General features: G+C 37.8%; 1 protein-coding gene across 5 annotated transcripts in view; it reads right to left on the reverse strand.

Annotated features, from left to right (window-relative positions):
* LOC140778031 (uncharacterized) overlaps window positions 1–17,716 on the reverse strand; it is a 31,030-nt gene extending 13,314 nt beyond the window's left edge. For 3 of the 5 annotated variants that reach the window (XM_073122548.1, XM_073122546.1, XM_073122550.1), the window contains exons 1-2: window positions 17,288–17,716; window positions 994–1,093 (exon numbers count right to left, since the gene is read on the reverse strand). In XM_073122548.1, coding sequence (XP_072978649.1) covers window positions 994–1,093; window positions 17,288–17,651 — 464 coding nt within the window. In that variant the 5' untranslated portion in view covers window positions 17,652–17,716. The remainder of the gene's footprint in view (window positions 1–993; window positions 1,094–17,287) is intronic. The other 2 variants (XM_073122549.1, XM_073122547.1) reach the window with 1 other exon arrangement.
* Window positions 17,717–18,571: the final 855 nt, after the last annotated feature.

Raw genomic sequence — 18,571 nt, forward strand, 5'->3', positions numbered from 1 at the left:
CCAAAACTTTTTATTCACATTCTACTAATTAATGAAAAATTTGATTCTGAATTTTCTCTGCTGAGATCTCAAATTTTCATCTCTTTAATCTCCATTTCTCATAACTCAAAAGAGATCTTGAATTTCTTCTTTGGACAGGACAGTAGATGATATCTCGTTCCAAGGACAATCATTTGTCTGATTGCAAATTATTACAATAAAAATAATATGATTAAAATGTAAAAACAGAGAACCTTTGTAACATAAGAACTTAGGGAGTAATGAATAAAGAAAAACAGATCACAGAAATAAATGATGGAACTAGTTCCCATTATTTTCCATTTTGGGAATTCTACATGTCTTCATATGAACTTCATATCAGAAAATAGTTCCTCTGATAAAGACTCCAAGAAAGGATCTTCTTCATAAATAACCATATGTAACGTCAAGGAAGAACTGGTTCAAAAGGTTGATTAGTCTTCTTTTGCATCAATGACATATATCCTGACCATTTCTCTTATTCATATGGCAGAATTTCCTCATTTCATTGTTATATAGAGGAGACAATGTGGGATTTAGTTTTAAGTACCTTATTCTTTTCAGAAGTTCTCTATGCATATGTAAAGTAAGTACAGATAGAATATGAAGTCAAATATTTCATGATTTTCGCAACTACAACAATACCAATGTTGAGTAAATTTATGGATGTCCATGTAAATGTTTAGTAGCATCACAATTAGCTTTGGGTGCATTGGGGAAAAGATGATACAGAAGACAACTCAACTTTACTTTCTCAAACTATTAAAGAAAACGATGCACCACCAACAGAATGTATCACATTATGCAATCTCTCATGATTAGTTGGATTGTATTTCAATAATGCTCTTAAATGGCAAGAAAAGATATTAAGCAATTTTACATACTTGTTGGCCTTCATATGTCAGAGACTGCATATAAAACGAGATTACAAGAATGACATGTTTCTCCCTGAGTTGCAAGAATGTCAATTTCTACCTTAAAGGTTGTTTTGTCAACTTTGTTGAACAAGTCTTGCAGTAAAAATGAACGCCCCCAGAAGAAAGGTTCTTTATATCTGCACCCCAACAAATCAAATCTGAATCACATGAACATAATTAAAATTTAAAATGAGAGAAAAGAGCAACAGTATTTGATCAGGATTATATTATACTAAACTTTAATATTTATATGAACAAGATCTAATAATAACTGTGATTCTGACCAGCCAGACAAATTGCAAAAATAAAATCATATTATTTCTAATGTATTTGACAGCATATTAACTTAAAACTTAACTAATGGGAAGCATAAAATACAGTAACAATTCATAAGTATATAGCCTTTTGAAAGGGAAGTTTCATGTGTTTCCTTTCAAAGAAAGATACACTTCTTTATTGAAGATAGTGCAAGTATGCAACATCACCAAACGACCTTTACTGCATGAGAAACTCTTAAAATCTATTCAAGACAAAGGGATTTCATATCAAAGATTGTAAACAAACAATACTTTATGTCCAAGGAGGTCGACACAGTGGCCACATGCTAATCATTGTAACAAGTGTCCTGTCACTGTGCCACATATAGAATCATACTGACACATGAAAGGCCAGTATCCAATAGCTACTCGACAAACCACCTTGACAAAGAGATGTTCCAATTTACAACAAAATGCAATTTTCATTTCCTGCTGTAAGTTTGAAGAGCTTCCAAGTTGCCTATTGGGATGGGAATGTCAATATTAGGATGTCATGGAGCACTGATCATTGACTGGCAAATGTAATTTTGAGATAGAAGACCATAAAATCTGTTTATATTGTTGCCTTTTGCTTTGCCATTCATTTAAACTCCCAGAATAGATTGATGCAAGGATTGATATGTTTAGCTAGCACATTGCAGCATCGGACACCCATGGGACACGTGTCGGAAGTATCCCCAAAAAAAATATCGAACATTGTTAGGACATGGGTGGTATTTTGGATAATGTTTAACAGGTTGGGTCGGGTTCAATCAAATATTGTTAACCCACATCCAAATCCGATAATAAAAACTAAAACCCAAATCGTCATCCTCACCTTCACTGTTGAGCGATGAATCAAATGATCGAAGCTCTAAAACCCTCGAGCGGCTGCCGAGCGACGATCCAAGACGCGACGGACTTATGAGTGAGCGCGACGGGCTAAGCACGACGAGGACAACAAGTTCTTCTCTATCTCTTCCTCCCTCCCTCCCTCTCTCTCATTCTCTCTCTCTCTCTCTCTCTATCTCTCTCTGCCTCTCTCTCTCTCACTGTCTCACTTTCTCTCTCTGCCTCCCTCCCTTCCTCTCTCTCATTATCTCTCTCTCTCTCTCTCTCTCTGTCTTTACCTCCCTCCCTTTCTCTCATTCTCTCTGTCTCTCTCTCACTGTCTCACTCTCTCTCATTCTCTCTCCGTTAAATTATTTTAATTTCTGTTAGTTATCTTAATCTCTGTTATTAAATTGTTAAATTATATTAAAGCTTCTCTATTTGTTAAATTGTTGATCTGCTAATACATCTCTTTATAATATAGTTTTATTGCGGTTAAAGAAAAATAAATACTGAAAATAGTCTTGATTTTAGTCAAAATACTATATCTTTTGTGGATGATAATGCTTCTTTGTGGAGATATGTTACTAAGATGGAGAAATTGGAAAAAAGTGGAGGAAATCATAATTTTATATATAATTATTATCAACAAGTTTACGAGGAATCATATTATAGAGTAAATGCTCATTTGCTGAAAATTAGTGGGCATGGAATTAGAAGTCGTCCAAAAGTGAGTAGTGAACATGTTATGGAAATAAAAAGGATTGTTAATATGGCCAAGTTGAGAATTAAAAATTCAATACCTAAACAAATTCCTTTGCCAAAATTTGGACAAGTGGCATCTTCTATTAGGTCAGTTAGAGATGTAGGTTTTGATATAGAAGGAACATTAAGAAAAAAAAAGAAACAGGAATGATACCTATTGAGAAGTTATTTAATTTTGGCCTCCCAATCAATTATATTGTGAGATTGCAAGAATGTTTTATTTAGCTGGGTTGCCTTTTGATCTGGCAAGGAACTCTCACTATGTTAAGAGCCTTTCAATTTGCAACAAATAATAGTATTTTTAGATTTGTGCCCTCTTGCTATATTAGGGTCTTTTCTTATTCTATTAGTTGTTTATTTTTATTAAAATAAAATTCTTGTACGTCGCGTTCGAACGCGGAAGGGGTCGCTGATAAGTCTCTACGGTACCAAAAGATAGGCTCTAATACCAATAATAAGTCTCTACAGTACCAAAATATAGGCTCTAATACCAATAATAAATCTCTACGGTACCAAAAGATAGTTTTTGATATCAATAATAGGTCTACAAAACAATTCCTTCAAGATCTAAATTTATTGTAGGAAGCAGTCCACGCAACCGAAAAAAAATATTCACCAAATATTCTTCCGTAGTAAAAAAATTACGAAACCAAGTGAAATCGATCCATAACTTCCTAATCTACGTTTTTTGTATTTACGCCCTTCGTAGATTCGAAATGAAACTTGGACGAAATTATGATTTAGTGCGGGTGATGGTGGTGGTGATGGGTGGAGTAAATGTTAAGGTTATGGATGGTAACGGAGATGAAGGTAGATGGATGTTGTTTAAGTGATAAAGACAAAGGAAAAGAAGTGGTCGAGATCCCAAAGAAGAGAAGGGACTCGACAGACGAGGGAGATTAAAAGTTAGGAGAGACCTTGCCAACGATAGAGGTGGTAAGTTAGTAAAGATGGGAGGAGGGAGATTAGAATAAAACAAATAGAGAGAAAATAGGAGGCAAGAAATCAATAATCCAATAGCATTATGAATTTGACTGCCATCCACACTTTCATAAAAACTAGCTAACAAGTCCTAATAACAATAATTAACCATAATCCTAGTGGAATCCCGCCGATCGCGTTCGAACGCACAAAAGGCGTTCTCTGTATGTGGGAATGTGATGTAGGCATTCGAACATGCATTTCGCATTCTCTGTATTTGCGAACCTGATGCAGGTGTTCACAAAGGCGTTTGAACGCGCCCCTAACCGCGTTCGAACGCGATCTACAGAAAATTTATTTTAACAAAAATAAACTAATACAATAAGAAAAAATCCTAACTAAATATATCAGCCCACCACACTTCCCCTATCTTGTCCTCAAGGTGAAAAGTCAGAGAAACGCTAAAAAATATCAGTCTCCAACTCCCATATCGCCTCATCGGATGGCTTGCTAAGCCACTTGACTAAAATCTCCATCTCTAATCTGGCATCATGTCATCGTCGACACCTAACAAGTACAAGAACTAGCTCTATGATTTCTGTCTCCTCCAATGGCTCTAGTAGAACTGATCCAACGACCTCATGATCTCCAATCCGCTTCCTCAACAATAAAACATGAAAAACAGAATGCACACTCGACCCCTCCGACAGCTCTAAATAATATACAACCGGACCAATACGCTCTAACACCCGAAATAGACCGAAGTAGGGATGTGCTAACTTCTAGTTTCGAATCGGACGCAAAATCACATGTCGATACGGTTACACCCTCACAAACATCTAATTGCCAATGTCGAACTTCTGCTCTCTATAACTGCAATCATAAACTTACCTCATGCAATTTTGAGCAAGTTTAAGATGGGCACGCAACCTCCTCAACGTAGCGTCTTAATCCATCTAAGCTAAGTCCACCTCCGTTTGATCTGCAGATGCCACTGGATCATAAGCGCATAATGTCGAAGCCATATATCCATACACTACCTCAAATAAAGTCATGCTAATACTGTCATGGTAGGCGGTGTTATAAGACCACTCCGCCCACGGTAAGAATTTCAACCATCGTCTCGGTATCTCTCCAACAAAGCACCTTAAGTACTGTTCAATACCTCGATTGACCACCTCGATTTAGCCGTCCATCATTTACAGGCACCCGAATGCATCCGCGATCCAGCAGCAAACCGCCTCGATTCTTCAACTCTGAATGGTGCTCCGGATCATCCATCACCTCCTATAACAATCTCAAAACATCTGCAACCACATGAGTTGCCACCAAGGAGAGCGGCGGACCATCGCATAGAGATTATACCCGGAGCTGCACCGGCGAACGTGAGGCCATATTGGTATCCACATATGCAAAAAGAAGTTATCTCAAAGATGGTAGCCGAGATGTTGGAGCAAGGCCTCATACAATCAAGTCATAATTCATACTCATCCCCCGTACTATTGATGCGAAAAAAGAATAGGACATGACGTTTTTATGTTGACTATCGGGCACTAAACACTATTACCGTCAAAGACCGATATCCTATTCTGATTATCGAGGAGTTGCTGGACGAATTTGCAAGGGCGACTATATTTAGTAAGCTTGACTTGACAGCCGGATATCATCAAATTAGAGTTCACCTGGCGGATGTGCACAAAACTACGTTTCAGACTCCGAACGAGCATTATGAGTTCCGAGTGATGCCTTTTGGTCTCACCAATGCTCTAGCTACCTTTCAAAGTTTCATTAATGATATATTTCGACCTCTATTGCGAAGATATGTCTTAGTATTTTTTAACGATATTTTCGTGTATAGCAGGACTGAATTGAAACATTAGTGACATTTGGAGGACATACTGAATTTGTTGAAACAAAACCAATTGAAGATCAAAAAGTCTAAGTGCCTATAGGGAGTACCAAAGGTGGAGTATTTAGACCACATCATTTCAACGGATGGTATAGCGGTGAATTCTCAAAAGGTTGCATGTATGACCACTTGGCCTATTCCTACTACTATCACTGGATTGAGAGGATTTTTGGGACTGACCGGATATTATCATCGATTCATCATCGGATATGGCAAAATCGCTGCTCCTCTCACTTCTTTGTTGAAAAATGACTCTTTTAAATGGACGAATGAAGCCACTATAGCTTTTAAAAATTAAAAATAGCAATGACGACGGCACCCGTTTTAGAACTATCGGACTTCACCAAAGAATTCATTATGGAATGTGATGCATCGGGTGTTGGCATCATGAGATCGTTGGATCAGTTCTATCGAAGCCATTGGAGAAGATAGAGATTGTAGAGCCAATTTGAGTACTTGTTAGATGTCGACGATATGGCACCAAATTAGAGATGAAGATTCTAGTTGAGTGGCTTGACAAGCCATCTGATGAGGCGACATGGGAGTTAGAGACTGATATCTTAGAGTGTTTCCTTGACTTTTCACCTTGAGGGTAAAGTAGGGAAAGCGTGTAGGCTGATACACTTAGTTAGGATCTTTTGTTATTGTAATAGATATTTATTTTCATTAAAATAAAATTCCTGTAGGTCGCGTTCGAACACCCTTGTGAACACCTGCATCAGGTTCACAAATACAGAGAACGCATATTGTGCGTTCGAACGAGGTCTGGCGAGTTCGAACGCCCGCGTTCGAATGCCTGTATCGCGTTCGCACATCCAGAGATGAAGCTTTCTGAGTGCGTTCGAACGCGATCAACGGGAATCTTCTAGAATTAGGGTTTCATATTGTTTTAGGACTTGTTAGCTAGCCTCTATAAATATGTAGATGGCAGCCAAATTCATTATGCTATTTGATTATTGATTTCTTACCTTTTAGCTTCTCTCTAGACTCTCTTCCCCCTCCCTCTTCACCATCCTTCCACCTCTACCGTTGGTAAGGTTTCTCTTAACTTCTAATCTCCCTTGACTGTCGAGCCACCCCTTTTCTTTAAAATCTCGACCACTTCATTCTTTTCGTCTACTTCCCTCAATCACATTCACAATCCACCTTTATCTCCATACCCATCCATAACCCTAACATCTACTCCACCCGTCACCACCACCATCACCCATATTATTTCGTGTTTCGTCCCAGTTGCAGTTCGAATCTGCGAAGGGTATAAATACGAAAGTTGTAGATCAGGAAGTTATGGATCTAACCCAATTGGTTTCGTAATTTTCTGACTACTGGAGAATATCTAATGAATATTTTTCCACGGTTGCACGGATTGATTCCTATAATACAATCTTTTAGTACAAGAACCTATCAAAGTGGTATCAGAGTCTATCAAATTGGTATCAGAGCCTATCAAAATAGTATCAGAGCTTATCAGTGTGAATATGGGCTTGGCAGATGAACTTAGGAGCATGTTCCAAACATTGCTGTATAGAGTTGACGCAATGCAGAACGATCATAATGTTTTAAAGGAATATGTCATGAACCAATTGGCTTTGTCATCTCCTCAACGATGATCGGTGCCTTAAAAAAGACTAGCAATGGGACCACACTGAACTTATACCCCATAGGTTCAGGTGCAACATGTTAGTGTCAATAATCCTCTTTTACCTATGCCTACACATCATCTCCCATCTCTGTTACAAAACCCAAAACCGGCGATGGTAAAACTCGAGAGGCGAGCGGCACTAATGCACTTCGTCGAAGAGGATTGGCACTTTGAGGATGAAGTTGATTCCTTTGGAGATGGTGATGGATGTGCTCGAGGATTTAGAGAAGGAAATCAACATGCACAAAGATTCAGACATGAACCAAGGATCTTTTGCGAACCCGACAATACTATTCGGGGGAGAACCGCATGCTTGGACTTTCCAAATATCTTTTGCGAACCCGACAATACTATTCGAGGGAGAACCGCATGCTTGGACTTTCCAAAATTCCAAGGTGGTGATCCAACAGATTGGGTGTTTCAATTAGAGCAATACTTTGATTGTCAAGGGACAGCGGAGGACACAAAGGTCTAGATGGCAAGCTTTCACCTTTAAGGAACAGCATTGCATTGGTATCAATAGGTTATTCGTGATGGAGGATTTACCGATTGGCTGACTTTTGTAAGAGGATTACACAGATTTGGGACAGCGGCATATGAAAATTTTGCTACCACATTAAGCAAAAGGTTCAGAGGATAATCGTATTATAATACCAAGCTAAATTTGAAAGAGTTAGTAGTCGTTATAAGCCACCTTGGCCCGAACCGACATTAATGAGCACATTCATTTCAGGGCTGTGGGATGAGATAAAGGCGGATGTTCGTACTCTTTGTCCTACCACTCTTGAAGAGGCCTTTAAGAAGCCCATAAGGATGGAGCAAAAGCATAAAGCTCTTAAGATAGCAGCGAAAATAAGTTGGGGCAACCGTAATGAACAGTTTGCACCTAAAACCCCAGCTAGAAATTTTACGGGTTCAAAAACAGCAGCTGCGAGTACTAGACCACCACCACCTTTGAGACCTTCCGATGTTAGAGAAAGCACAAGACCCCCCGTTCGAACTCACACCTGCTCAGGTAGAGGAGCAAAGAGCAAAGAGCCTTTACTTTCGATGTGATGTACATTTCACCCCCAATCATCGGTGTTTCAAACCGATTGGGAGTGTGATGCTCATCGACGGTCTCAAGGAGAACAATGAGATTGTTGGTGATAGAGAGTGTTCAAAGGAGGCCCATGAGGAGGCCGTTGAGGAGGGCACGCAAAAAGATATCCAAGCTGAAATATCGATGCATATATATATGGATACTTCCACACCGAGAACGTTACGAGTAGACGGACTCGTTAGAAAGCATTGTGTGCACATCTTCATCGATTTCGGAAGTACATAACTTTCTAGACAAGAGGTTAGTGAGAAGATTGGGCTTGGATGTTGAACCGACCACGCGGTTTGATGTTGCTATTAGAGATTGCACAAAACTTAAGGTGGAGAGCTTATGTCGCCGGGTCGGTATTCGGATGCAAGGACACAACATCATTGTGGACTTATATCCGTTGGCGCTGCGAGGAACGGACATTGTTCTTGGCACTCGGTGATTACAATGCTTAGGACACGTTTTGATTTTCGAAGCATATAGATGAAATTTAAGTAAGGAAACAAAGATGTGCGACTTAATGGTGTTCGATCTCCGTCGATTCCTACGATGTAGCCGATGGTGGGGCTGCTATGTGCGAGTGATTTGGCCTATCTTCTTTAGTTATGACCAACAAGAGATGAGCCTCAAATGAGTCCAGATACTACCATCGAGTTGTCTAATTTATTAGACATTTGCTAGACTATGAGGAACCAAAGGAGTTGCCACCAAGGAGAACAGCAGACCATTGCATAGATATTGTGCCCAAAGTTGCATCGGCGATTGTGAGGCCATATCGATATCCACATATGCAAAAGAACGTTATCTCCAAAATAGTAGCCGAGATGTTAGAACAAGGCCTCATTCAACTAAGTCATAACTCATGCTCCTCGCACGTACTATTACTGCGAAAAAAGAATGAGACATGACGTTTTTGTGTCGACTATCGAGCACTAAACGCTATGACCGTCAAAGACCGGTACCCCATTCTGGTTATAGAAAAGCTGCTGGACAAGTTTGCAAAGGCAACTATATTCAGCAAGCTTGACTTGAGGACCAGGTATCATTAAATTAGAGTTCACTCGGCGGATGCGCATAAGACTGCATTTCGAACTCCGAAAGGACATTACGAGTTCTAGATGATGCCTTTTGATCTCACCAATGCTCCAGCTACTTTTCAAGGCCTCATGAATGATATATTTTGGCCTCTATTGCGAAGGTATATTTTGATATTCTTTGACAACATTTTAGTGTATAGCAAGACTGAATTGAAGCATTGGCGATATTGAGAGGATGTGCTGAATTTGTTGAAGTAAAACCAGCTGAAGATCAAAAAGTCCAAGTGCCTATGGGGAGTACCACAAATAGAGTATTTAAGCCACATCATCTCAGTAGAAGGTGTAGTGGCGGATCCTCAAAAGGTGGCATGCATGACCGCTTGGCCTATTCCTACAACCACCACCAGATTGCGAGAATTTTTGGGGCTGACCGGATATTATCGCCGCTTCATCGCCGGGTATGACAAAATCGTTACTCCTCTCACTTGTTTGTTGAAGGACTTTTTTAGATGAACGGATGAAGCCACTACAACCTTTGAAAAACTAAAAACAGCAATGACGACAGCGCTCATTTTAGCGCTATCAAACTTTACCAAAGAGTTTATCGTAGAATGTGATGCATCGGGAGTTGGCATAGAAGTTGTACTAATGCAAGGAGTGCGTCTCATTGCCTTTCTTAGCAAAGTTTTATCACAAAAATCTCAATAATTATCGACTTACGAGAGATATAATGGCAATTCTATATGTGGTGATAAAATGGAGGCCTTATTTGATCGATAGGCGATTCCTTATCCGACCCGATCAAAGGAGCCTTCCATACTTTATAAGACTGCGTATTCACACTCCGGCACAGTAGAGATAGGTCACAAAATTGCTGGGAGATGATTATGAAATTCAATACAAGAAAAGAACGAAAAATAAAGCGGCGGATGCACTATCATACAAACCCGACACCGCCGAGCTTACAGCTTATTCTTCTCCCACTTTTCCTTTTTTTGATGAGCAGAGGTATGCATGTACATCTGACCTAGATATTTTGAGATTGTTACAGGAAATAATGGATAATCCAGAGTGTTATCCAGAGTAAGGGAACCGAGGTGATTTGCTGCTGGACCGCGGATGCATTTGGGTGCCCACAAATGATCGGTTGCAGCAAAAATTGTTGAAACACTTCCACCAAACTCCAAAGGCTGGTTATGAGGGTATCTTGAGGACTTATAGAAGGATATCATAGAATTGCACGTGGCCAAGATTGAGGCAGGATGTGAGGAGTTTTATCTGTGCTTGCGAAATCTTTCAAAGAGCTAAGACAACCATATTAAAACCAGCCGAATTACTATAGCCTTTACCTATACCGGACCATGTTTGGAAAGACATTTCTATGGATTTCATAGAGGGTCTTCCACTAATACGTGGTTATTCAATTATTTTTGTGGTCGTTAATAGGTTGAGCAAGTATGCACACTTTTCGGCATTATCACATCTATTTTTAGTCAAGTTAGTGGCTAAAATTTTTGTGAGAAATGTTGCTCGATTAAATGGCATACTATGAACGATTGTCTCGGATCGTGATCATATATTTATAAGCGACTTTTGGATAGAATTTTTTAGATTGCAGGGGACTCGATTGAACTTCAGTTCAGCCTACCATCCGCAGACGGATGGCCAAACCGAGGTAGTCAATCGAGACATTGAGCAATATTTGAGGTGCTTTGTTGAAGAGATGCCGAGATGATAGTTGGAGTTCTTACCGTAAGCGGAGTGGTCTTACAACACCGCCTACCATGACAGCATTGGCATGACTCTATTTAAGATGGTGTATAGACGCACAATTCCGACATTACGCGCTTATAATCTAGTGGCATCTGCAGATCGGACAGAGGTGGACTTAGCTTTGATGGATAGAAACGTCACATTGAGGTTGCATGCCAATCTTAAACTTACTCAAAATCGCATGAAGCAAGTTTTTAATTACAGCCATAAAAAGTAGGAGTTCGACATCAACAATTAGATGTTTGTAAGGTTGCAACCATATCGATAGGTAACCTTGCGTCCGATGCGAAACCAGAAATTAGCACATCGCTACATCGGTCCGTTTCGAGTGTTAGAGCGTAATGGTCCGGTTGCATATTATTTAGAGCTACCGGAGGGGTCGAGAGTGAATCCTGTCTTCCATGTTTCATTGCTGAGAGAGCAGATTGGAGATTATGAAGTCGTTGGATCAGTTCTACCAGAGCCATTAGAGGAGACAGAGATCATAGAGCCAGTTTATGTACTTGTTAGGCACCGACGACGATATGGTACCAGATTAGAGATAGAGATTCCAGTCGTGTGGCTTAGCAAGCCATCTGATAAGACGACATGGGAGTTGGAGACTGATATTTTAGAACGTTTCCCTGACTTTTCACCTTGAGGACAAAGTAGGGGAAGCATGGTGGACTAATACATTCAGTTAGAATCTTTTCTTATTCCATTAGTTGTTTATTTTCATTAAAATAAAATTTCTGTAGGTCACGCTCGAACGCCCTTACAAATGCTTGCATCAGGTTCGCAAAATCAAAGAACGCAAAATGTGCATTCAAACGCAGTCAAGCACGTTCAAACGCCTGCATCGCGTTCGCACATACAGAGAATGTCTTTTGTACGTTCGAACACGATCAGGTGCGTTTGAACGCGATCGGGTGCGTTCGAACGCGATCGGTGGGAATCTTCTAAAATTAGGGTTTATAATTGTATTTTGGCTTGTTGGTTAGCCTCTATAGAGGTGTGGATGGCAGCCAAGTTCATTATGCTATTAGATTATTGATTTTTTGCCTCCTAGCTTCTCTCTAGTCTCTTTACCCTAATCTCCCTCCTTTCTCTTCACCAACCTACCACCTCTACCATTGGCAAGATCTCTCCTAACTTCTAATCTTCCTCGTCTGTCGAGTTATCCCTCTTCTTTGGGATCTCGACCACTTCTTTTTCTTCGTCTTTATCTTTAACATCAACCATCCACTTTCATTTCTATTATCATCCATAACCCTAACATCCACTCCACCCATCACCACCATCATCATCCGCACTAAAGCATAATTTCGTCCCTGTTGCAGTGCGAATCTGTAAAGGGCGTAAATACGAAAAACGTAGATCATGAAGTTACGGATCGATTCTACTTAATTTCGTAATTTTCTGATTACGAAAAAATATTTGGTGAATATTTTTCCTCGATTACGCGAACTGCTTTCTGCAATAAATCTAGATCTTGATGGAATCGTTTCATAGACTTATCATTAGTATCTGAGCCTATCTTTTGGTACCGTAGAATTGATCAAATGCACAGAGGAGATCGCTTATAAATTTTTTAGCGGTGACTGAGAATGGCCCTTTGTTCTTGAAGGTTGTGAATTGTGAAGGAGAATATAACAACAAATTTTCTATCTCTAATTTGATCATTAAAATCATTAAAGAAGTTGGGCCTCATAATGTAGTCCAAGTAGTTATGAATAATGCACCTGTTTGTAAGACAGTAGGGATGCTTCTTGAAGCAAGGTTTTCTCACTTTTTGGACTCCATGTGTAGTTCATACTCTTAACCTAGCTTTGAAGAACATATGTGCAGCAAAAAACACTAAGGCAAATGAGATTGTGTTTGATGTGTAGCTGGATTTCAATAATTGCAAAGGATATAATGTGCATAAAAAATTTTCATCATGCAACATTCAATAAGGTTGGCTATTTTTAATAAATTTGTCAATTTAAAATTACTTGTTATTACAGAGACTCGCTTTGCTTCAGTGATTATAATGTTGAAAAGATTTAGAAAGATCAAGAAGGGTCTTCAATCAATGATAATTAGTGATAAATGGAATTCTTACAGGGAATATGATATTGGCAAAGCACAACAATCCTCGATGACACTTGGTGGGATAAAATTGAATATATACTTGTCTTCACAGAGCCTATATATAGTATGCTACAGGTTGTAAACACAGATAAACCATGCTTACATTTGATATATGAAATGTGGGATACAATAATTGAAAAGGTGAAGACAATCATATTTATGCATGAAAACAAGAAAGAAGGCGAGGAATCTATTTTTTATTTAGTGGTTCATAAGATCTTAGTGGATAGATGGGGCAAAAGCAATACACCATTAAATTGCTTAGCACATTCTTTGAATCTAAGGTTAATTTAATTTCTATAGTCATCTTTCTTATGATTAAAAATGTTATTATTCTTTCATTGCTATTATTTACTAATTAGATGATTATGTTAATAAGTATTATAGCTCATCATAGATTCAAGAGGACTCAAATCGTGTACCACCGCATAAGAATTTGGAAATTTCTAATATGAAAAATAAATACTAAAAAAGGTTATTTCCAAATGCAGAAGAACGAAAAAAGATTAGCACTTAGGTTACTTGGGCAACTTTGCTCTTCTTTAGGTTGTAAGAGATATTGGAACACTTATTCTTTTATCCATTCATTGAAAAGGAATAAGATAACTCCATAGATAACTGAAGATTTAGTATATGTGCATACTAATCTTCGCCTACTATCAAAGAGCTCTCTAGATTATTTGAGAGAGGAGACCAAGATGTGGGATATTGGAAGAGATTCTTATGATTCCTTTAATGGTGCAAGAATGTTAGGAAATAAGGCAGCTAAAGATCAATGATCTACCTTATGTTGCTATTTTGTAATGATTGTTAGTTTTTAAACTTCTATGAAACTTAGTTACTTGGATAGTTGGACATGTTCTGCACTTTTGGGGCTTGTAATGATAATCTAATAACTTTTAAGAATTTTGTACGCTTTTGATTGTCTTTCAATTTGTTCTTATCTTTAAATTAGTTCTTATAGTTTGATGTATACTTTTTAGTTCTTTGAATGATACTTCTTAGTTCTTATAGCTTGATATACGTGTATTTAACACTATTAGATTGCAAACTTTTACTTTAGATGTATCAATAATATATTTTTTTATTTTTTTATTTCGTCGTGTCCATGTCGTGTCCGTGTCCTATATTTTCAAAATTTGCCATGTTAGTATCTGTGTTCGTGCTTCATAGGCAGCACCTTAAGGCCCTTAATGACATGTGGAACAAGGGTATATCGTCCATAGTCTATGTGTCACGCCCCGATCCGGGAACATGATTGCCGCAAATCTCTAGAATAAAACCTCAGAGAAAATATAAAAGCCCAAATAATAATCAAATCATAAAATAGATTGTGTCGAAATAGTACTCAACTTTCAAAGTCCTCACTAAGTGACTTTTTAAATTCTTGTAAAATAATAAATCCTCATGAGCTAGACGTGCAGCAAGTAACACACTCTACTAAGAATATATAAGATTGATGAAATTATGATAAATATAATTTGATATAAAGTAAAATGATGGATAGATATCAAGGGTAAATTAGTAATTGGGTTAGTGTGTAGAATATAATTTTGATAAATAGTATTTATATTTTATAATATATTGAAAGGCAACCGTGGGTGGCAAGCAATCACTTCACCGCCTAGTGCTAAGGTGGAAGGCAAACGCCAAGACAATTTAGTATTTTAATATACAAAAAATAAAAAAAATTATATATAATATAATATATGTACATATATATATAAATATATCGTATATTTTTTTTAATAGTGTAATCATATATATATATATATATTGTATATTGTATTTTTTTTTAATAGTGTAATTTACAATCATAACAATAAAATATCATAATTTACAAATATGTGTGTGTGTGTGTATATATGTGTGTGTGTGTGTTTACATTACATATTTTATTAAATGTATTTAAAATTAATAAAAGTTGATCTTTGGTGCATGTCGGCTAATGAGAGGGAGAGAGAAGAACAGACATTTGTCAGCTAGTGTTTTTTCCATTTAATCAAAATTTGGGTGCATGCCATCTAGTGAGGAAGAGAGTGACATTTGTCTTCCATGTTTTCTTCTTTCAATCTCTTACTGCCATATTTGAAGTTCCTATATCCAGAGCATCAAATAGCAAACTAAATATTCTAGTTTTTCTCAGGTTTGTCAAAAGAAAAAAAAACTTCTTTTTAGACAGTCCTTCCCTTAAGAGATCCCATTTTGAGAGAGAGAAGGTGATCACTTGCTATCGCCGACGCCAAGAGTGAAAGGGAAGAAGTAAAGAAAGAGAAAAGGAAAAGAGAAGAAAGAAGAGTTACCTGTCAGCTACCACCGGCACTACTCCTGCTACCGCTATTGCTTGTTGTTGTTGTTCAAAAGAGAAGAAAGAGTTAGAGGAAGATAAGAGATCAATTGGGTATTTTGGTTAGGGTTAATAGCTAGATTTTTTTAATTAGTCACTATCCATTGGATAGTCCAACCTTACCCGACCCACTATAACAACTAAGTAGGCCACGTGGGCCACCAAAAGGAAAAGGCGGGTTGTCAGGCCGCCTAGCTACATGGTGAGGTTGTTGGGTCGCCGCCCGCAATGGTGGCCGCTAAAGCTGCCTTTAAAACCACTGGTATTTAGAATATGGTTATTATGATTTTTAGCTCTTATTCTAAATTAAGGAGCTGTATTCCAAAATGGGAGCTAGATATACTCAAAACATATCTGACCAATTGCCTATAAGCTGAACTAGAACCAATATGATTATCTCAACAAAAATAAGGATAAAGCCAAGCTTAAGTCCAGATATGAATAGGAACAGATGAGACCTAATCAATTATTTTAGTTAAGTTTGACCTAATTTGATTATCTGAAGTCATATCAGATAAAACCGAACGCAAGACCAAATCAACTTAGAATCAAGTATCTGTACATGAGCTATATTCGAGAACCAAAAAAGATTATAAACCTTATCTAGTTCTACTCTAAAAGGCTCAGTAATAGATTGAATTAAATCCTAATCTGGGTGAAGTCAAACTCACACCCCATCCTTTGATATCCGAGATCACTTTTGATCCTTTTCCAATTGATCGTTATTCTGCTAGCTAGTCTCAAAACATACCAACAGACATTGTTATTTGATATACCTATCTTTGTATTTGAGAATCTGGATAGAAATTCAAAATTGATACTTTCTTCTACAAATACTGGCAATCTGTTTCACATTTGTTTTACTACTTTTAGACATTCACACTGATTCGATAATTTAGTAACCTTAGACTCTTGTACCCCAATTAATCATCTAACAACAAATTGCACATCAAGTCTTCTTTAGTATATATATTCTTCTGATTTGTCTCTATCTCTAATCCCTCATACTACTAGTGTCGTACTATGTGATTGGTTTTCTAATTACATAAGATATTTGAAATACACTAGTGACTACACAATTATGATCTAATAGATTCCTTTTATCTTAATCTTTTCACCCTTCGAAATCACTACTTTCAGGCTCTTTTTTATGGTTACAAACTGTAATTTTTCTGACGATAGTAAATATCATGTTTAGATTAAAAAACTACAAATGGCATGCCCAGCCTAAAGTGTTATGAGATTTAAAATTCGAGATTTTATCTTCTTACATTTTGTTATGCATTTCCACACTTTATCTCTTAAATAACAAAGTTTCATATGAATCTCGCACCGCCACTATGTACAATGAAGAAGCTATTGGGGCCAAAATGAAAGGAGACATATCTAGAATAAAATGCAAATGCAGACATGGTTGCCAAAATGTAGTCTCGAGGACGTAAGTATCCTCAGTATGATTAACTAAAACTCCCAATTTTCAATAATTCCCCGGCCCCAAATAATAATAAAAAAAAAACCCATGTTTTAATTTCAATCCATTCCAAAACATGGAGTACTACTGCCAACTAAAACTGAACACAAAGTAAAGAGGCGGAAGAAACCAATAAAGACGTAAACTTTTAGACTCACCATCACCTAGAGAGAGTGGAAGCAACTGTTCCGAACCATGAGCAGCGCAGAATTCTGCAACGAGCGGGTGGTCCACGGGAAGGACCAAAGCAAGCTTCATCTCGATGTGATCGACCTTAGCACAGCAGCCGATCAGGCAGCTCGGATCGATCAAAACCCTAGGTACCGGGACCCTAAGGCGAACTTCTGCTTCGCCATGGACGAAGGAGACGAGGAGCAGGGATTCCTCGAAACGGAGAGAGGCGTGGAGATCGAAGCATTGGGCGGAAGGATCAATCTCCGGGTGGAAGAGGTAGAGGCGGAGAGTGGGGATGTGAGCTAGAATTTCCCAAGTGAAGCGCCATTGCCTACGGTTTGAGCACATCTCTCTCCAAAGCTCAACTCTCAGTCTCTCCCTTTCTAGTCCCTAGGGTTTTGTGGGCGGTGGGGTTTAACTCACTCCCACCGAATTCTCTGGAAATATTATAATTTCTGCGGTATTCTTCAAAGGATTATCTGTACCAAAAAAATCCACTTAGTTTTCGATTTGGCAGCCAAGGGTCATTTTCCATTTTTCCTGCACTTCGGACTTCTTTCATATTCTTCTTCTAATTTTGTCCTTCTCATACTCGAGTATTGCTGCTGTGTTGTAGAAATCGCAATTATTGATTTAAAATAAAAAAATATAATATTTTTATTATCTTCTTTTGTACTTAAAGAACGAAAAAAGGTTTGACTAAGGGATATTCATCATAGCCATTGTCTTCTTCTACTCTAGGGTTTTCACTTTATCGATTATATTCCTCCTCGAAATCCCGTCTAAAGTTCCCTCTAAAAGTATTCTTCATCACCGGGAAGCAAGCAAGATCTTTCACTCCATTTTTTCAACTAGTAGCATTGAGGTTATTATTTAAAAATTTTCTCTTAAATTATTGTCGGAGATTTTTGTTTTTGTTCGTATTCTATAATGAAGATTATTTTGGTTTTGAATTTGTTATTTTGGTTTCGTAGTTTATTGACAATATTTGTATTTGTTATTTGGATTTTAATTAGCAAAATTAAACATATATTTGTGTGTTGTACACTTAAATACCTGCTAGATGTTTGAAATATTATATTCTTATGATTTCTGCAGATAATTCGAATAAATATAATGGCAAAGACCAAGAAGAGATATTTCACTAATCGCGGTGAATTGAAGGGATTTCAATCAAGTCAGACACTTCTATCAAAGAGAACGAGAGATTCCACTAATCGTGGTGAATTGAAAGAATTTAAATCAAGTCAAACCCTTCTATCAAAGAG

This window comes from Typha angustifolia, chromosome 15, assembly GCF_048772165.1.
Source record: "Typha angustifolia cultivar Huaian chromosome 15, ASM4877216v1, whole genome shotgun sequence".
Lineage (NCBI taxonomy): Eukaryota > Viridiplantae > Streptophyta > Magnoliopsida > Poales > Typhaceae > Typha > Typha angustifolia.